This window comes from Phalacrocorax aristotelis, chromosome 1 (genome assembly GCF_949628215.1).
Source record: "Phalacrocorax aristotelis chromosome 1, bGulAri2.1, whole genome shotgun sequence".
NCBI classification, from domain to species: domain Eukaryota; kingdom Metazoa; phylum Chordata; class Aves; order Suliformes; family Phalacrocoracidae; genus Phalacrocorax; species Phalacrocorax aristotelis.
The window spans coordinates 64,650,904-64,672,170 of NC_134276.1; the positions used below are offsets into that span (position 1 = coordinate 64,650,904).

The following is a 21,267-nucleotide window of genomic DNA, read 5'->3' on the forward strand; positions in this document are numbered from 1 at the left end:
AAGGAAGTGCACCTGGCATCTTCTGTAAGCTGTATTTAGATTAATATCAACTTTATGTTTTAAGGCAAAGCTTTTGTTTTATTAGTGCCATTTTAACAGTATCAAAACTTTAAATGATTGCTAGTGTGTTCTCTTGTTTTTAAAGGCAGAATGTTCTACTGTAGAAATGTGTCAGTGAAACTCTGATTATGGCATATGATCCTTATATTTCCTCCTTTTCCATTAGGCTGTTTTAAATATTTGATGCTTTGAAGAATGTAACATTTTTGCTTACTTCCTTTCTTGGTATTTAGTTGCATAGTGGATTAGATGACTCAGATATAAACTACAAATGAGTGACAGATATTTCTTTGTTCCGCATTTGACAAGTGACAGGAGGTGACACATTCACTATGTAATTTGTTTCCAAAAAAAAAAAAGAGCTGTTCCCATTTGTCCTACAAGATCTCAGGCTTCAGCTTTCAATAAGATAACTGTGCATTCCAAGAACATTAGCCTTGTTATTTAACCTGAGAAAACGGTATCTGGATATTTACTACTTTTTTTTTTTTTTTCCCAAGAGATATCTGAGTATCCTAGAAATCTGAAAGCAAAATAATATCTTGCTTGTCTGTTGTACAGTGAGTGTTTATGCACTAGCAGATTATTATGAAACCAAAAGAAAATAATCTGTTGTGAATTTTTTTAAGAATGACAATATTTAAATAACATACCTACCTGAAGGTATAGATGGCTTTTCTTTTTTGTACTATGACATGGGTACAGAAAAAAAAAGATTATTGCCTTTTGACAAAGTATTCTTTTTGTTTTTAACAATTCACTTTTTGAGGGGTAAATGAATTTAAAATAGCTGGTTGAAGGTTATTGATATTTGATGGTGATAGAGATTTCATGTACTTAATCAAAATCTTTTAAGCCATTCCAAGCTGTGTGAATAATTAATCTGTTTTGTTCTCTGAATATTAAGGGGATCATATTCAAGTGTCTCAGGAAACTGTATATAGAGCCAAAATCATGTGCAAGTCCTATCCATTTAGGTAGGTTTTTAATGGTTTAAATTAGTTAAAATATTGTGCAGATTTCACAAAAATAGACTATGGTTTATTCAATTCTTACTAGCAAATTAAGCCTCACTTTTCAGCTGCAAAGTAGAAGGAATATATTTCTTTTTCTGCCTTGCAGCAGTAGATAGATTTAAAAAAAAAAAAAGTAGAAACTAAGGGTTAATACGGAATCCTACACTGAAGACAGTGTTTAACATTAGCCAGAAACAGTCAGCTCATAAAATATTACAGTAAGGAGAATTTCCTTGAAGCCAACAGTGAACAACATAAGGGAAATAACATGTGCCAAAAAAGCTGATTCAGAAAAGTAGTGGGCAAAGGATTAAGGAAAAATGTACTGTAAGACTGACACTATACAATAATACAGAATGTGACAGGAAGATACACCCAAAAAATTATTTTGGTTTAAATTTAGAGTAATTTGACATGATTTGTAAGATCTGGTGTGGTGGGTTAGTCTTGGCTAAAAGCCAAACTCCCACCCAGCTGCTCACTCCCTCCCTCTCCTGAGCAGGACAGAGGGAGAAAAGAGAATGAGAAAGCTCATGGATTGAGATGAAGACAGGGATATTCCTTACCAGTTACTGCCACAGGCAAAACAGGCTCGACTTGGGGAAAATTGCCAGTTGGGAAAGATTCAGATTCAGGTTGTGAGAAAAAGAGAGGCAAACATGAAACCCACACCTTTCCTCCCCCTTTCCCAGGCTTGACTTCGCTCCAGACTCCTCTACCCCCGCAAGCGGCGCGAGGGGGTGGGGGAGCTACAGGCAGTACGTAGCAGTTTCTCTCTGCCACTTCTTCCTCTTCACACTTTCCTCTGCTCCAGCGTGGGTTTTTCACAGGTACGCGGTTCCCTCAGGAACGTCCATCTGCTTCGCCATGGGGTCCTCCATGGGCTGCAGGGAATCTCTGCTCCAACACCTGGAGCACCTCCTCCCCGTCCTCCTTCTCTGACCTTGGTGTTCCCTCGGCCGCTCTCCCTCTTCTTGTTCCCTCTTTGTCTCTCTGTCCACTGTTTCCTGCCCTTCCTTAAATACATTTTCACAGAGGTGCCACGCTTGGCCGACAGGCTCAGCCGTGTCCTGCGGTGGGTCTGCTGGAGCGGACTAGAACCATCTGTGGTCCACACGGGACAGGCCCTGGCATCTTCCCACAGAAGCCACCCCAGCAGCCCCACAGCTGCCAACACCCGGACGGTACCTCTGGTCATGTGTTTCTCAATGCTCTGGCAGTTATTATGAGAAGATCAAAATTAAAATCCAATTATGTGATTTTTTTCAAGAGTTTTGTTATTAATTAAAAGAAGTGTTCAGAATATGTACACCAAGATGTCCTGACATTGAAGGTGTGTTACAGAAACCCTTAAAAAGACCTAGTAATGAAACAAGGGGGGAAAAAGAATCGTATAGTGTTTCTTCATTGCATTCAAGAAAAGCAACTGATATAGTTCAATATCATTTCAGAAAGGTACTGCTCTAGACTTCCGTATTTAAAACTATGAAAGAATTTTCATAGACATCAAAGAATTATGGCTAACATACTACAGTAAGAACTGACTAAAATGTCAATACATACAGTTTGTTACCGCTAAAGATCAGTGAACTTAAGCTAAAGCTAAATCACTTAAGCTAAAACTAATATATTTTCTATTTTAGAACTGTATGCAACATGATCTTGATTTCTGCTTACAAATTTTCTATTAATAATATTGAAGCAGTAGGTTGACAGAAGAACAGGCAACCAAAACCAAGCAGCCTCAGGGTGTTTCTAAGATTTTTCACTCTGATTCTTGCTAATGGAGAACCACCTACCCGTAAGATTATCACACACAAAAGATCTGTATATTTTCTCCAGAGAGCTGATTAACTGATGGTAGGGGTGTGGTGGTGGTGTTGCCAGTGAGAACAGGGGACCACATGACATGCTTCAATAGGTCCCTTCAAGTCCTAAAAATGAAGCATCCAGAAAACATGACACATGGAAAATGTTGTCATTGAGAATGTCGATCCGTCTTCCTTTGGCCTTTGTGTTTTCTAATATAAGCTTGAACAAGCTGCCTTAATTTTTATATTTTCTAACCGTTGGGAAACTGACTTTGAAGTCTTTGACTTCTCTTAATATTTGTGTGTTTCCAACATGCAAACGTGTGGGTGTTTAAAAGTGAATTAAAGAAAAAGGTCCATCATATGGAAACATTTTGTTAGCCATATGTTTCTATCAAAGGGAAATCTTTAAACTCACTGTGCAGACTTTTGGCAATCGAATTAACATTTTAAGTTATAGTCAGTAGTTTATGGTCTCCTTTGTAACTGACACTAGAAGGAAAACAGGCATCTCCTTGGCCAACAGGCTCTGCAAAGATTTGAAAAAGATTGTGAGGAGGGCCAGAAACTGGGGGTGCCCTTTTAGTACCCTTTCAAAAAACTTACTGACGAAAAATCTAATTCTGTTACCATCAGAATTCATAACCTTTCATAGAATTCCTAAAACTATAACCTTTCTCAAGTCAGTAGAAAAATTGTCAGTGCCCGGAGTGCCCCCCCAGGCCCTGCGACCTGCCGCCCACTGCCAGGGGCTTGGCTGCCTGTGCTCAAAGCCAGCTCTGATACGGCACAGCCGTAACCTGGGAGGGTGGCTGCGAAAAGAGCGAAGTTGTGAGGCAGAGCTGGGAGAAGCCTTGTCATGGTCTTTCACCCATCCTTTGGCTCGGGAGGCACATTTAGGCTCAGGTCTTTGCCTTTGGTCCTTGTCTGAGGTATGCCCGTGCCCAGCCACGAACCTTGCTGATCCCGACCCTGAGCCACCGACTTGTCTTCCTGGCTTCACCTGATTTGTCTGGATTTGTCACTCCAGGCTTTCCTGGCCGTCACAGGGCTCTTGGTTGGGCCTGATTCCCACCACCAGACCTGCTCCATTTTCTCGCTTGGCTACTGTGGGGCTGTGCCCTGGTTGGCAAGGATGCTGCCCTGCCTGCCCTGGGATCACCCTCAGCTCCAGGCTCCCTGGCACGTGTTGAGTAGCCTGCCTTTACGGCTCTCTCACAGAAACATCCAACCATAACATGTTAAGAACTCTCAGAGAAATCCTGAGTATAGAAAGACTGTATGTGATAAGCTCGTTTCAGATGTGTTGCTTATCGCAAGTAACCAGAGACGATGGTACACTTGTTTTGCTTTTGTGTTCTAGTATTGATATTACAAATAAAATAATAAACATGCAAGACATATCAACAGATGAATCCTTTCCTATTATGTCTTGAGATTGTGCCAGTCTGTTAAAATAAATTTTGTTTCCTACAAGTTAAGAAGAGTCAGAGTTCATGTAACTAATTTTAGCTGGAAGGGTCATCAGCATCCTATTATAGAAGAGAAAGGGGAAAAAAGCATGTTTCACCAGGGTGGGAGACTTGTCACTCTGCTGTCTACATGAGGAGGAGACGGGAATCTCATTTCTGGTAGCATTTTCAGACTAGAAGGAAATAAACATCCTTCACTAAGCACATGTAATGATATCTTTAAAGGCAAAGAGGTAAAACCCAACACCAACAATCAGTCGGCACTTTTGCAGTGAATTAGAGCTCTCGGCCTCAGTAGATTTGCAAGTATACAGTCTTTTGCAGGTACTGAAAACATTGGCTTCCCTTCTCAGGTAATAAAGGTTGCTGAAATGTATCTGTTCATATGCTGACCTTTGACAATCAGATGTACATAATGCCAAGCGATATGCACAAGAGCACATCAAGAACAAGGTAATTTAACAAAATTAATGCTCTTTACAAAGCTGTCTAGTAAGCAGCCAGAAAAGTCCTTCTAAAACTTTAAGCAAATAAAGCTGGATAAAGCAACAGCCCCACCTGAATATTTTCATGAATGAAAATGAATGTTGCAAGAATGGTACCATGACTTTTTTTCCCTCATTGATTGATTGTGAACTCATCTATCCTATACTGCGCTGCACAGAAGAAAAGTAGAAAGTCTGAACCGTGGTGTCCCCAGAATTACAGAAGAGCACAGACAGGCTCATCACACTTGGGCTGGAAAGAGCCTTGCTGCATTTACAGCTCTGTGCAGGAAGAGCAGATGCAGACAGGGTGAGAGGAGACTTAAGCAAGAGAAGAGGAGAGACTGGCTTCTCAAAGCTGCTGCAAGTTTTTAATGTACATTTGTGTTTGCAAGGCAAGACGAGACTGACCTCTCCTAAAGAGTGTAGAGCCCGCTGGAGAACGAGACGTGCCAGTTACAGAGAGCGCGGCTGCCGGGTGTGTGTAATGGGTATTTCCCAAAGGGCGCTTGAGCGTTTGGCTTTGTGCTGGTCACAGGAACAGGTGTTCCCCTCGCAGATGGAGAGGCTTTTCAGTACTGGACATGTCCGAGGGAAATATTTTCCATAGCAGTTCTCAGATCGCTTTGCCATGTATTTCTTTACCACTGCAAATTTTTGAAATTGACTTCCCCTCTTTTTATCTGAGGTTTTTACATTCCTTTGGGTCATCGGTTCTGTAACCATATGCCAGAGACGGTGAGACAGGCAAAGCACATGAAATGGCCTTGTCAGGTGTTCTTCTTCAACAGTGAGAAGTAAAATATTTTGTAGCTTTTAGGTTATGCTCCTGCCTGTCATCAGCACTGATACTCATCATGAAATGCTGTGCCCTGCAGGGTCACTGCTGTTTTGACTGTTCCTTCTCCATCTCATCTCCTGCAGAATTTGTGAGCGTGTAGCTCTTGTTCTGGTTTTACAGGGTATTTGGAGCATATTTTCCACCCTATGTCTTTCTTTTTGACTTTCCATTTTTTAAAATGTGAGTCTGTTCCCACAGGACGTGCCAATTTGGTCTTCTTCCTCCATTTATTCATGCTGGCTGTCATCCCACTTCAGCTGAATATCTAAACCACATTTCCCTTTTGAAAAGCAACGTGAAGGTCATTCTTTGATTCAGGCAGCAAGAGTTACTTACCGTATGAGTAACGTTCTGGTGTTCCACCTAAACTCATGAAAAGTATCGCTCCCTGGGGAGGGAGAGCGGACTCTCCAGAATTACAGACTTGATTAAGGGAAGGCAGGTACCGACCAGGTCTCCTTGTCTGAGCCTCAGAGAATGATACGTGTGCACACCTGGTGAAGCTGATTCTCAGCTCCCCGCCAGAGAAGCCTTCACTCTGAAGCCTAGCAGTTCCCGAGTTCCTGGAATTCAAAACTCTGCAATCCTAAGATTTCGGTTTAGATTATTTTGTCATGTTTTCCTTTTATTTGCTATAAAGGCAGAGGAAGGGAACCTCTGCTGTTTCTGTGGCATTTCCAGAGCTCCTTTGGACATTTAAAAAATGAAACCTGTGGAACATGTCTCTGTGGTAGCTCATTTGCCAGGCTGTTTACTGCTGTTTCTTTAATCAAATGTGTATCGTTCCTTTATACAACAATTAGTTTGAAACCAGTAAAGCCATCTTGAGATTTACATACGTGTGCCTTTTGTTGCTGTGTAGCATTGTTTGTGCATTTTCTCTGAGGTGATGGGTATAATTATATTTGTGATAGAACATACATAGCAATTCATGCAGCTGAACTCTATTCTTGATTCCTCCTTCAGGATGAGCAAAGTTAATCGTTCAACAGCCAGGTTTTTTGGGCCCCCATAAAGGATGCACTTCAGGTTCTGTAAAATGCAATTTACAGCTTGCAAGGATCAATACTTCACCCTTAGTATAAGACTATACTGATAAGTTAATTCTGCGGCCATGCTGAGCGTAAGACAGCAGTAAATTGCTAAAAATCGCTGAGGGGACTCAGCTGCCCTGTGCCCTCAACCTGTAGTCATTACTGCAATTCATATGAAACACAATGAACCGAACAACCTGATAACCACCGTGTTTCACACTCAGTCTTTTTTTTTTTTCTTTTCTTCCTGGCAAAGTCAGAAACTTGTATTTCTGATTTGTAGACTGTGAACTTCATTCCCAGTTTTGAGTGTTTGGGGTATCGTTCACACAAAAAGGTTGTACATTAATTGCTATTTGTTGCCTCCCTCCTTGAAAAACAAACTTATTCTAATTGTTTACTGGAGACATCAAAAGGAAGAAAAAGACTGACAAAAAGTCTGTCAGTAGTACTTGAAAATGGCCTTGTTCATCAGGTATAAAATTATAAATATATTTTCAGCTTTAATCTTTCTTACTTTACAACATTAGAAAGAGATTTATCATGACCAGTCAAGTTTTGTTTCAGCTGCTCAGTCTATGTAAAGTGTTGAAAAAGTGAAGTCAGTGCTGCAAATGATAACTAATTTGGCCCTTCACATCATGTAGTGTTTTGGAACTTTAAACTTACACTTTTGAGAGAGTTCTGTCATTGACACAAGAATGTGAAACTATCAATTTACTGTTGCAAATAGCAGGAAATAGGCAGAACCAGAAAGGAAAAAAAGAGATTTAATTGATGCCATGTGGCACCAGTAATCTGCAAATGTCATCAGGTAGTTTTAAGTCATTACTGTGAAATGTGATGCAGGCATGAAAACTTCACTCCTGACAAAATGAACACATTGCTTGTCAGGAGACACTCAGAACGTATGATGAAACCCGCATTGTGTTCCAGTCTAGCAACTGTCCGGCAATAGGATGTCAGCACATTCCACTTTTGGGCGGTTATCTAATTTAAGCCCTCAATATCATATGGATATATGCTTGTTCGAATTGTACTTATGCAAAAGGTGACAGGTTTTAGTCCAGATACAAAAACCACCTCAGTCTCTCCAGCTTATATTAGGGTTATATTTGTGTTTTACATTTGGTGCAATTTAGTATCATGTAGGTGACAGGTGTGAAAATACAAGAATAAGTGAATGTGCCCAGCAAGGCAGTGTTCACACTCTGAACGTTTCGCCTCTGAGCTGCAATGCTTAGAAGAGCTGCAGGCAACCAAAATTTGGAACATAAAGCAGTGGGTAGCGGGGCATGTTAGAGAAAGAAAATGAGTGGGATTCTTTGCTGAACTACATATGGTACACCCATTTATACGAGTTCCAGGGCAGGTTACAAGTAAGAGGCTTAAAATATGAAGCATGCTTCAGTTGTTTTAGTAATGTAAAAAGCTGCGAGAACTGTTGAAGAGAAAACATAAAATGAATTGTTCAAGCAAAAGCATTTATGTTAAATACATATTAATTAAATTCCTTTATTATTTGTCACTTTTCAGCTCACTGACAAATGTGGAAGACTGACAAGAAATTATTTATTCATATGTTTTTTGTTATGTCATGGTCAAGGCAGAGGGGAAGGATTTTTATACTCAAATCACATTTTCTATATCTATGGACGTAAGTGACCACGTGAAGCTAGGAGCAGTAGAATCAGGCCCTGAATTGTGGTTAGATTTTCCAGTCAAACCACAGCCAGTTGCTAATTTAACCACTTAGCCATTTTGTTGTACCCTTGGTTTCTAATTTTAAGTCTCTTCAGAGTGGAGGCCATCCTTTCTTTTGGTTGTAGACTGCCTTGCTTATCTTCCTGTTAAAGCTGTCCTTTGACAACTGTTTCTTTCAGTAGCAATGCTGACACAAGCAATCCCACGCCCTTCATTCCTTTCATCCCCTTCCATTTGTTCCTGCCTCCATACCACATTTTCGCTTGGTTTATGGGGCCTTGCAATGATCTAGCTCAGCTGGAGAACTAATCCTGGTGAAAAATAGCCCAGGCAGATAAAGAAGTGTTGAGTTGTAATGTCTTTTGCTTAACTTCACACTCTGGCAAGCAGTGGAGCCGACAGATTTGAGGGACTGGTCTGGGCGCTGTGAGGCAAACACAGGGCTGAACGAATGCAGCCAAAAATGGTTTTTCACTAAATAAGACCCAAAGACTTGAGTGGCTTCCTTAGAGCGTTTAATTTTTTTTTTCCCATTCACATCTATTTTCACAGTCCCAGTGGATTTAATGATATTACAACTGCTTTACCTACAACGGCTCTTGCCAGTCAGTAGGGGATCAGGGCCATTTATCTGATATTGCTGACTGACATTAAATCATCCAGGCAGTGACTGATAAATAAAGATATGTGTAAACTTGTTGGTAAATATAACTAAGAAACATATTCTATAAATATATACTGAAGTCTAATTAAACGTTGATTAAGCCCTTACAAACCCAGAAAACAAAATCCTCTATCTATTCTTCATTGGTGAATGGAATAGCAGAAGTTTTTTGTGCTTTCTTTTTTCCAGGCGTAGAGCTGAATTCGCTGCGCCAAATGAAGACACAGAGACCCACGGCAATGCTTACAGATGTCCGACAGCTCATATCAAGTGGAGGAAGCGTGAATCAAAAGAATGATGAAGGAGTTACCCTGGTGAGTGGAAACATGTAATGATCACCCTGTGAATACGCGTGTGCTGCAGCTGTGGACCGGTGAGCCCGTTTGCAAGGCAGTTCTCTAAGAAGAGAAATGAGGGAACACAAGGTTTTGGTTCTCACCTGGCCTTTTGAAAATAGATACATGTCAATGCCACGCACGGTACAGGTTTTAAAGTAGGCAACATCTCTGCCTTAATGACAGCTTTCTTACTCTCAGCCACTGAATATGCAACACAAAAATTAATAACAAAAAAAATACAGGCATTGTAGTTTAGAACTGCAGCAGATACTTATGGTCTCTGACCCTCTGTGTATAAGAGAGGGCCTGAAACTTCACTCGGTGATTCCTGTTTTAGGCTCATACCTTCCGGCTGAACCAGGCTAAAACACTGTTTCATGAAGCTAATCCCATCCTGATCCAGTGTAATGAAGCATCCACCGTATCAGTGGATAAGTGTTCCTTCTTCCAAATTTGCACTTTATTTGTAGTCACTGGGCCTCGTTATACTTTTTTCTGCTAATAGATCTTCTACTTCTTTGGTTTTTTCAGGATCACTACTTCTTCAGCTGTCAAATAATTTTAAAATTAATGTAATAAAATAATTTTAAAATAGATGTGTTTTTCCCTAGATAGCATATCTGTGGAATGATCTCTTTGCATATAACACCTTCAACATCATTATCAAGCAGTAAATGGTCATCAGCAGCATTAAGATATTTAATAGCTTTTAAAAATTATTTTCTGTTGTTCGGCAAATACTGTACTAAAATAATTAGAAGGGCATGTATTACTGAATGTTTTTGTTATTATTATTATTTCAGGATTTATGCTGAATTACAGTGCATGATACAGAATTAATAGACTGAATCATTAGTACCTAATTCCATATTTTAACACCTGTGGAGTGTTTAAACTATAACTGAAAAAGCGAGCAGCCTCATATCTGGGGTTGTTGAATCCAGCCACTGGGTCTGTCTCTACAGAAAGCTATGACTTTTGGGGTGACCACCCCAAAACAGTTAACTGTAGTTAAAAGAAGAGGGAAGCAGAGGAGGGATGGGAAGAAACAACACAACTTTAAGTTGAATTCATAAAAGTGTTAATTTAACTTCCAGTTTTCTGGTGGATGGCCGAGCCCAGAGAGTTGTGGTGAACGGAGCTAAACCCAGTTGGTGGCCAGTCACAAGTGGTGTTCCTCTAGGCTCAGTGTTGGGACCGGTCTTGTTTAATATCTTTATCAATGATCTGGAATCAGGGGACTGAGTGCACCCTTAGCAAGTCTGCAGATTACACCAAATTGGGTGGGAGTGTTGATCTGCTTGAGGGTAGGAAGGCTCTGCAGAGGGACCTGGACAGCCTGGATCAATGGGCCGAGGCCAATTGTATGAGATTTAACAAGGACAACAGCCAGGTCCTTGGGGAAGAGTGGCTGGAAAGCTGCCTTGTGGAGAAGGACCTGGGGGTGCTGGTTGACAGCCGGCTGAACATGAGCCAGCAGTGTGCCTGGGTGGCCAAGGCAGCAACAGCATCCTGGCTTGTATCAGGAATAGTGTGGCCAGCAGGAGCAGGGAGGTGATCGTGCCCCTGTGCTCGGCACTGGTGAGGACCCACCTTGAGTACTGCGTTCAGATTTGGGCCCCTCACTACAAAGACCTGAGGTGCTGGAGTGTGTCCAGAGAAGGGCACCAAAGCTGATGAGGGGTCTGGAGAGCAGGTCTTGTGAGGAGCAGCTGAAGGAGATGGGGTTGTTTAACCTGGAGAAGAGGAGGCTGAGGGGAGACCTTATTTCTCTCTACAGCTACCTGAAAAGAGGTTGTAGTGAGGGGGTGGTTGGTCTCTTCTCCCAAGAAGTAACAAGTGATAGGACAAGAGGAAATGACCTCAAGTTACATCGGGGGAGTTTTAGATTGGACATTAGGGAATTTTTTTTTACTGAAAGAGTGGTCAGGCATTGGAAGAGGCTGCCCAGAGAGGTGGTGGAGTCACCATCCCTGGAGGTGTTCAAAAAAACATGTAGACGTGGCACTTCAGGGCATGGTTTAGGAGACATGGTGGTGTTGGGCTGAAGGTTGGACTTGATGATCCTAGAGTGTTTTCCAAATGTGCTGGTTTTGGCTGAGAAGGGGTTAATTCTCTTCACTGTATTCCTGTGGTAGTCATGGACCTTTCCAGCTTCCCGCGCTCTGCCACGTGGCGGGGGGGGGCTGGGAGGGGCGGGGCCATGGTGGGGGCGGCTGACCCCGACTGGCCAATGGCAGGTTCATTCCATACCATGTGACACCGTGACCAGTATATTGAGGGGGGGCAGTTGGCGCGCAGAGGGGGCAGTTGTGGCTCGGGGACTGGCAGTGTCGGGTCGGCGGGCAGTGAGTGAGTGAGTGACTGCATCATGTGCAGTTTCTTTTCCCTTCGTTCATTCCCCTTCCCCCCTCTCCTCGCCCTCGGTTTTGCGCCTCTCATTGGTTTCTTTTCCATTGCATTTTTTTGTTGTTGTTTTATTTTAATTATTAAACTGTTCTTATCCTGACCCATGAGCGCTACCCTTCTGATTCTCTCCCCTCTGCTACCGGTGGGGGAGTGAGCGAGCGGCTGTGTGGGGCTGAGCTGCCGGCTAAACCACGACACCAACCTTAATGATTCTATGATTCTGTGATACATTTGAGCTAAGCTGCTAAATCACAGTAAAATGTGAAGCTGATTCTATTGTACTTTACTGTTATTCCTACTTCAGTCTGAACTGGCTTAGGTAAATTGAGTTATGAACTTACCTAGCTAGCATTGTATAAAACCTTTTCTGTAGTTAGCTGGAATAGTTGAAATGCATGTCTAAAACGTGTTCAACAATACTGCAGATACTAGGAGAAAACCACTGTGGATAGTCTTGGTTTTCTTATTTGCTTGGTGGGATGTGGACAATGGGGAGATTTTTTGCATGAACAATTTTTATGGTGAACTTTGGTTTTTTTAAACTTCTTCCATAGTCTTGCAACAAGTAGCTACAGAGTGGATCATTTTGTTTTTGTTTGAGATTTCTATTACGTGGAACTTTTGTCAGACGAATGGGTGGGAAATCCAGCATTTGTTCAACTGCTCCGTCTCTATTCATGGGTGTGGAGTCGGCAAGTCTGTGATAGCTGTGTGTGCATCAGAGGGTTCTGGGAATAGTTGTTTGTTGCTCCACGTCCATCCGTACAGAGAAAACAACAAATATCTCAGTTGTAAGTAGCAAATGAGATTTGTTTTCTCTTGATAGAATGTATCTAAGACTGTGTGCAAGTTGAGATGAATCAGGCAAAATACTGATGCCATATATGCACAAATACTCATTGATTCATAGCACATACATATGTGTATATACAATACAGACACGGAATGATATATGGCAAAATTAATTTTCCTGCTAAATTATCATAATTTAATTTTTAATAATCAAATAGTACTTTATTTTATGATTTTTCATACTTAAATAATTTAATAAAGTACTATATTTATTTGAAAGATTTCAGTCATAAAATATTTCCTTTGCCCTGTGAGCTTTTAAACTACTTTAAAATAACACTTGTCAAATTGATGTCCAAATAGAAATTGTAATTTCTTCTGTTAAAACAGAAGAAAAGCTGAAGCTATGCCAAATTATGGGAAAACTTTGAGGGTTTTGTACATTTGAAATTAGAACATATGTAGCGTCCAGAGCGGGTGTTCTGCCCTCAGGGCAGGAGTATTCTGCCTCCTTTCCAGGGGAAGATTTTTTGTGAGCTGTGATGTGTTTCATTCCTCTGCATCGAGGATGTTCACAGACAAAAACTTTGTGCGTACTCTGCCGGGGCAGCTGAACCAGAAATAGCAAATAAGGCAAATAATATCCTGGACTCGGGTTTTGGAGTCTCCTATGCTTATAGTGACTTTGGAACGACACATTTCTAGTAACAGGCTTATTGCGAAGACCTTTTTCTTGGCATTAGCCTTTTATTTCGATCCTCAAGAAAATAATCTCTTTGACTAACATTGCTTCAATGGAAAAAAAAAAGTCATCTAGTTGGGGTACGTGATTTGGGGATCCAGGTTACCACCTACAATCTCAGTTCTCCATTTCTGCAGTCTTCCTGAGCCCTGTCCTTACTGGCCATCATGGGAGTTGACTCCTTCTAACCAGGGGCGAGAAATTGTATTGTGCCAATTTCCAAATGCAAACTTGTCCCTTTTGCTCCCAGAAGTGGAGGGAATGTTCAAAATCATAGCAGAGAGCCATAGGAAAAGAAACACCACTAAATTAACCCGGATCAATCTGGTCATGTGAAATACGTGCCTCAACATACAATTAAGTATATAGGGAAGCAATGCAAGTAAAAGAAATAAAATCTCTGTGGTTCAAAATTGAGAAAGCATCTTTTGTGACTGGTTTTGTGCTGCAAACTCAATGTGCTTGGTTTGGTTGTGTGTTAATGAATTCCTTTTGGAGGAAAGTAGGGTCAGTAGTCCTGAGGTCTTTCAACTATTAAGAGACTTTTATATTTCAGCTGCACGTGGCCTGCGCTAATGGATACAAGAATGTTGCATCTCTGATACTGGATCACGGGGCTGATCTCAATGTAGTGGATAATCAGTACTGGACACCCCTACATTTAGCTGCCAAGTATGGACAGGTAAGGCATGATTTTAACCTGCTTCTCTTTTCTTTGTGATAGTTTTCTGCAGCAGTAGCAAATGCTTTCAAGTCAGGGAGACTACTCTGGTTCTAATGTGAAAAGCTTACACATTTCTGTAGTATAGGTGGCGCCTCAAATGACAGAGGTCATTGGAGAATAGACATTGTAAAGCTATCAACCCAATACAGCTCATTAAAATCAATCCACCATCAACAGTGGTTTGTCTGCAACTAACATTAATTTGCACTGAAATTTGAAAGGGAGCCAAAAGAAGCACTTTTGTCCATTATGTTCTGATATTCTGATTCAAACTCTTATTTTTAGCTTTTTTTTTTTATTTTTCTGGGTATATCTCTGCGAATGAATGCCCAGGATCCACTTAACACAGTAGACGCATTCAGAGTCTTCCTGTCACTGAGATGCGGAAGGGCGCCCTGAGTTTGGGATCTGGAGACCATGCCTAACCGTGACTTGTGCCTCTGAACATCCCACCTTTTCACCTTTCCTTCATCCTCGCTCTCCCAGGACATGCTCAGTGCACTTTTGTTATGGTCTGACCACTTCAGGAAGCTCCCCACAGCTCCCACTGACCCACCTCTGGCTTGCAAATCACCACTTACCCACAGCTACCTCCGAAAACCTCTCTGAAGCATCCTAGCTCAGCCTCCCGCGTTCCTGCCCCTTCTCCTCTCGGGTCTCTGCTGCAGCTCCTGGGAAACTCATCCCTTCCTGTCTTTGTCTTCCACCAGGAGGGGCTGGGCCTCCTCTGCCATGGGCACAAGACTGAGCTTCCCGGTGCTGCTCTGAATGCAAATTGCTTTCTTCTGTTCAGGCTCCTGCGGATGGCAGGGATATCCCTCTCGACACTGCGGATGTAGGTGTACCGAGTTAGTCAGCAAATGCAGCGAACTGTAGCTGTCAAGCCATTCCCCTCCTTCTTTGGTACTTTGCCATCCTGTAATGCCTGTTTCTATATCGCCACCAACCGTGCTTTTAAACATAACTCAGAATGGCAAAAAGTTGTGGATCCTAAACAGGCCTCTGGTTTTCTTTTTTATTTTCTAATAAATATAAACAAAAAACCCCTTATGGACTTGGGCTGGAGGATGAACTCCATAGTTAGATAATCTTAATTCTGTTTCAGATCTCCGTGCGGACAATCCCATTCATTTACCTGAATCTCTAGCCAAGGATTGAGGAGAACTAGGATTTTTGTTCATGTCTGTTTCTGGTATCTCAGCTGGGTTTTGGTACTCTTGTGAGTAAATTACAAGAAGAAGGTGCTGAGATAGAAGGGGTGGGATGCAGCTGACTTTACTACACCCTTAGTGATCGGAATATGAAGCCAAGGTTGTTTTTTGGTGGAGTTTTCTTTTTTGTTTGTTTTCTTTTTTGTTTGTTTGTTTTTTAGTCTTTCACTGCAGGTGATCTCCATATTAAGGTTTAAGGAGTAAACACCCTAACCTGCGTCTCCCTTTATGTCCCAGATGACAATCACAGTGATTCTTACTGTTCCAGGAGTTTTCGGTGAGAAACCAGAGACCGGTTGTGCTACCCACTGTGCAAGCACTGTGGGTACACGTGGAGGAAGGCAGATGAAGTAACATTGCACTCTTCCTCACCTGCACAAAGGCAAATATCTTACCTTTGTAGTGTTAATGAATAACACAATTTGGAAATGCCTTATTATCATTATAGATAATTTGCCATCTTTATTTAGGAGATAAATTCAGATTTCATATGGATTCCATTTGTAAGAAACAAGTAAATAATTTAAATTCTTTTATAGGGGGATTTATTACACATCAAGGAAAGTATTTCATCCAGTAGCTGAACCATTGGGATGGTTTTCAAATTTCCTTTGTTATGATGATAATTTTGAAACATCTTTAGCCTTAGTATGAAGTCCTGTGCATATCATATTTATAATTCCACTTTGCATAATTAACTATAAATAAATATAAGCATTGTTAAAATTTTGGGAAAAAGTAGTACGGCAGAATGGGAATAACTTTAGTCAAGACATGATTTGGATAGTCTATTTTAAATTAAAATGTGTTTATGAGGGAATACTTATATTTTAGCCAAAAATATTAATGTTGCCTGAGTAAGTCATTAACACAAATTCGGGACTCCATCCCTTACGGTTTCACCCTCTTGTAACACATATTTGTGGCAGGCTTTTTTAAAAAGTCCCACTTGGAAAAATCGCTACAGTGTTAAATCTGTATATGCCACTAGGTGACTGTAAAAAAATCTATTTTGTTTTAGGTTGATGTTCTTTTCAGTTCTGGAGAGGATTTCTTTCCTTTGAGGAATGTAACTGAACAGAAAAGCAGCCTTTTCTTGTCTTGTGTCTAATAAGCCATGACCCTTTAAAGCCTGGTCACAGAAGTTTCAGAAAGCCAGTTCTAAACTGTTGCTGTTCAGTAGTTTACCAGCGCCGGGGCTGCAATTCCCGCAGCCAAACCCCATGCAACAGGTGATCAATATTACATTCCAAGGGTCATGAGGACTGATAGCTTTTCCTGTTTATAAAATACCTACAAAATTCTTAGTAATTCAGGTACATTTTTCACTTGCGGCAGCTGCTTACCTTAATCAAATGCAATTGGGTTGGTTATACAAATGACACATTTAGTTTTTGAACTATTTTATGTCACAGACCTTACGTACATACAGTTTGCGTATTAGCTTATGAAAAAATTTAGGAAGTGATAGTCTTATGAAGAAATTGTTATGTTGTTTTAGAGCGACTCCCAGACTCAGTTGAAGGACCTGAGCTCTACACATACACAGTTTTATGTTTGCAGATACACAAAATAGAAAAAATGAAAATAAATAGACAAATAAACAGACAAAATGGAAAAAACCCAACAACCATATTTGGCTATTTGTAAGACCACAACAATACAGGGATGGTACCAATTTACTTTACCTGGAAAAGAAAAAAAAAGAGGAATCTACTGAAGTTTAAAATTTAGAGTGAGAAAATTTATTTTGCATCTGTGCAGTGGGGAACCTGTAAAGAACAAAGATGCTGCAAGCTTCTTGTTACAAATCTCAAGTTGTAAATTAATAGACAACATAGGTGTATTACAGAAAGCTTCCTGGTCTAATGTTCACCGTAAATTATATGATAAATGATTGGAGCAAAGACACATTGTCCTGAGCGAGCTAAGCGTGTGAAGGGCATCACACCCACACCTTCTAATCAAACCTGGCTTTGTAGAGACACCTCAATAATGGCAAAACCAGTTTTATTTAGGATGGGATTCTTCTCAACTAAATTTAGCCAACTACAGCTTAAGTACAGAGGTAAAGCTTTGTCTTATTTAATGTGAAGAATCGCCTCTAGGGTGCAATTCAGATAAATCTAGGAGGTGCATTTAAAACAGGTGGGATGAATCATTACTTAGAGGACTGGCCCTCCCTGATTACAGAGGTCCTGGGCACTGGCCTACGTTAGAGGTCAAACCTGAACATTTTAAAATTCTACAGGAGGGATCCAGACCAAAGTGTGGGGCAAAGGGGCCAAACGGTGGGTCAGCAGCCCACTGGGTGTGCGGGATCTCCCCAGCCACCATGAAGGGGGCATGGAGTGGATGCCTTACTCTTGGACAGTGTAAAGCTGCACAGAGTGACTCCTACAGAGGGAGTAGAGATAAATACTTACAACAATACCCACCTTATCAAAAGCAAAACATGGCAGTAGGCTGTTGCATTGTTTCCAAACAGGGGATGACTAAGAGTTTTCAGTGCCAGTATGTATTGTCTGATGTTAAAAGAAGAAACTTGTCTTTACGTATATTTGTAAAGAAAAGTAGTCTTATGGATAAATTTACCATCTAAAATTTGCTAGAATAGTATTAGTCCAAATATTGAAAAAGAGCTTGGGCGAATGACAAAGGAATTGTTCAACTGGTGCCAGAGTGTGTGGATCCAGGGCAGAAGAACTTTCTTGTAAAGGAGTACACGCTATTAGTAGCGAGTCTGAGGGTTACGTACAGGATATGCCATAGTACAGAATAAGGCAACTGAGGGCACTGCCTGAAGGTCAGTCTCTGCATTTGTAAGGTGAGGCTCTGCTTTGCAGGAACAGATTAGGTTACCAATGGGTGCAACAGACTATTAACTGAAATACTACCAGCTGCAAACATTAAAAAACAATGGTAATAGCCTTAAAAAAAGGGCATATTTTGAAGCAAGGTTATTCTGAGTTTCTAGGACTGTTTTCATTTCCCCCCCTGTAGCTATTAGGGCAAAAGCAAGTTTTTATTTTTAATGTACATTGAGAGTCTAATATTATGCTAAAAATGGTTGTTATTGAGGTATTAAGATCAGAGTTGCTTACCTTAACAATTTTACCACAGTAAAATGATGGAATATAATAACATCTTCAACACACATGCAAATTTGCATCAGATATACAGAAAAATCTCTTCAGAATGAGATTATGAGGGCAGCAAAACAAGCTTTGAAGAAGAAATTAGAATATGCCAGGGTTGCCCATGTAAATTTAACAGGGCTTTTTGGACATATACATTCTTAATACTGTTATTGATGGCAGTTTGAACTCCCTTGTCTCATTCACATGCCACATCTATGTGGCTGCTCCCTGTGCGCACCGGAGCGGGGCACGCATCGTCACGTGGGCACCACACCACCCACGCTGGCACTGACGCCAGCTGCGGAAGGGCGACTGGTATTTCTCAGGCTGGCCCCCTAATTTGAATTTAGGACAGCAACCACTTTGTGAGCAGCCAGTAACCTGGCATTGGTAGCGCTGTCCCCGCTGGACATCTTCCAGGCTGCTGTGATCAGGAAAGCACACGCTCGCCCTCCCCATGGTGGGAATAGGCTGCAGCTCTGACGTTTGCCTTGGGTACCTTGGCACGATTCCCAGGCACAAGCTGTTTCTTTGTTATTTATCACAGAAATGCTGCCTTTCAAACCAGCTATCGGAGGTATGCAGGTCGGAGCTGCCTCGCCTGTAGCTTAAACACTACCTCTCCCAAAATTTCATCCTTGGGGGATGCTGCCTACGTCTAAACTGTTAAATTGCTAAATAAAAGAAGGCTAGAGATTAAGCCAGGCAACAGTCTGGCTCCCATTCATACTGTTTAGAGTTAGTTTCCTCCATAGGAGATTAGTCTTGTTTGTAGAGAGCTGGTTGGAGTGGCCCAAATCAGAGCCAGGGACAGAACTAACAGTTAAGCAGTGTGGATTATACGGGATACTTAAGCTTACTCCACTGCACTCTCTTACTTAGCGAGACAGATTTAGCCTCTGGCTTTGAGGTTTAACAGTTTAATGATGTCCAAAAAACCCCAAAAAGATAATTGTTCAACTCCTGACTGAACCTCTCCAAGAATAACTCCTGTACTAGCAAGGATTTCCCATCAATAAATTGGAAATATCCCAAATATATAAAAATAGTTTAGTGATCTCAGATGCCTAGCTCATGTTTCTGAGCATGCTGTATACATCCTGTGTCATTTCCAAAATTAGTCTGTGAAACTGCCATTCTCTAAGTATGTTCTCCCTTAATGCACATTTGTTTGCTTTGTTTGCTTGGTCTGAACGATACCTCTCTGTCTAGTTAGTTCATCCAAACACAGCATTTTTTTCAGGTCATAGAAGGGATTCTGAGCTTCTGGCTGAAGTCTGAGAGAACACACTTTCTTACCATGGGATCTAATTTGCTCATCGTTACCAAAACACATTAGTCATTTGACTCAGCTATGAACCGTAGTTTCATTTTCTTTTCTTTAAGTGTATGGTGACCCCAAATAGAAAAAAAATCCACACAGATCATTAGAACATGCTTCAATGAAAAGGGGATTCCTGAACTCGTTGTAGGAAACTATATCTAACCTCATTCAAGTTTGACCATTGCCATAGAAGCTCCTTTGGAGGCAGTTTCTGGACTTCTGCACATTGAACAAATGTCTTCAATGAGAAGAGCCTAAAGAAGGGGGTGCTTGTTCAGTATTTCAAAAAGAATAAATAGAGTATAGTCACTCAGGGAATACATATTTTCCCTGTCAAGCAGTTGGAATCTTTCATTTATGGCCACAAAATCCGCTAGAAGATGTTTTATCCAGGCATATCTCACCCCCTTTTCCTTAGTCTTTTTGTTCATCTTTGGCACGCGTGACTGTACTCGGGTAGAAGAGCATCATTTCTCTTCGGGTCAAATTACACTCATTTTCCTCAGGCTGAGAGACCACTTTGGGATTTCTGCCTGTGATATCTTTCTCTCACTCTCAATATATTCAGGAGGTTTCTGTAAATGATTCAAATGCTAATTGTGGGTTCAGAACACTAAGGCAAGAAAAGCTACGTTCACACAACACCAAATGATAAGAAAACAGATTTACAGGTTTGAGCTTCTTAGACAGACTAGGGGCAATCTCAATTTACAAAACTGCTATAAAATTCTCAGTGTTCACATGCATGTTTTTAAAGCTGGGCTGTGCACAGACTACACTATATATTTAATTGATTATTGCAGGATCTCAGTGATCAATGAGAATTTCATTTTCCTTGAAATACCAACTGTAGTAACTTTCTCTCATATATGTACATATAAATACATATACATATATATATAAAAACACAGGAGGCATATATGAAAACGAGTCTAATAAGACTGTTCAGGCACAAACTTTGAGAAGTGCCAGAATTATGATCCTCTCTGTGGTATTAATATATAACTTGTAGGAGCATAACTTATAAAAATCTTTAATCACAAGATCACATAATATTTTCCCCAATTGATTCTACTTTTTTTTCTGTCTCATTTCCTGGTGTATTGAAAAATAGAAATGTAGGTTTTCAGTCTTGAAGTAAAGACCAGTGAAGTCTTTACTTCAACTGTAGAAAAACTTTTAAGTAAACTTTGCCACTTGCTTAGATGGCTGAAAAGAGTATTAGGTTGTCCTTTGTTACCTGAACTATTCCAGAGGTTTATAAGGCGTGCTCTTAGGTTAAACACGCAGACTGCAGGAAGGTAGTGGTGGTGCCTGGGGAGCCTGGGTTCCATTCCAGGCTCTGGGTATCAACAGACAGAGACTTTACGGTTCCTTCCTCCCATACGTAAAATTATTTGTCCCATTGCCTCCAGTCTGTTCCATTCTTGTCTTTATTCTGCTGCCTTGTTGTCCCATTCATTTGCCTGGCTTCATGTCCTTTCTATACGCATCCTACCC

At 41.0% G+C, this 21,267-nt stretch overlaps 1 protein-coding gene across 3 annotated transcripts in view; it reads left to right on the plus strand.

The window, feature by feature from the left end:
- Positions 1 to 21,267, plus strand: part of MYO16 (myosin XVI) — a 409,990-nt gene that overhangs the window by 180,499 nt on the left and 208,224 nt on the right. For all 3 annotated transcript variants that reach the window (XR_012660263.1, XM_075090704.1, XM_075090696.1), the window contains exons 6-7: positions 9,277 to 9,401; positions 13,925 to 14,050. Coding sequence is in view for 2 of the 3 variants with exons in the window: in XM_075090704.1 (XP_074946805.1) it covers positions 9,277 to 9,401; positions 13,925 to 14,050 (251 nt within the window). In the remaining variant the exon portion in view is untranslated. The remainder of the gene's footprint in view (positions 1 to 9,276; positions 9,402 to 13,924; positions 14,051 to 21,267) is intronic.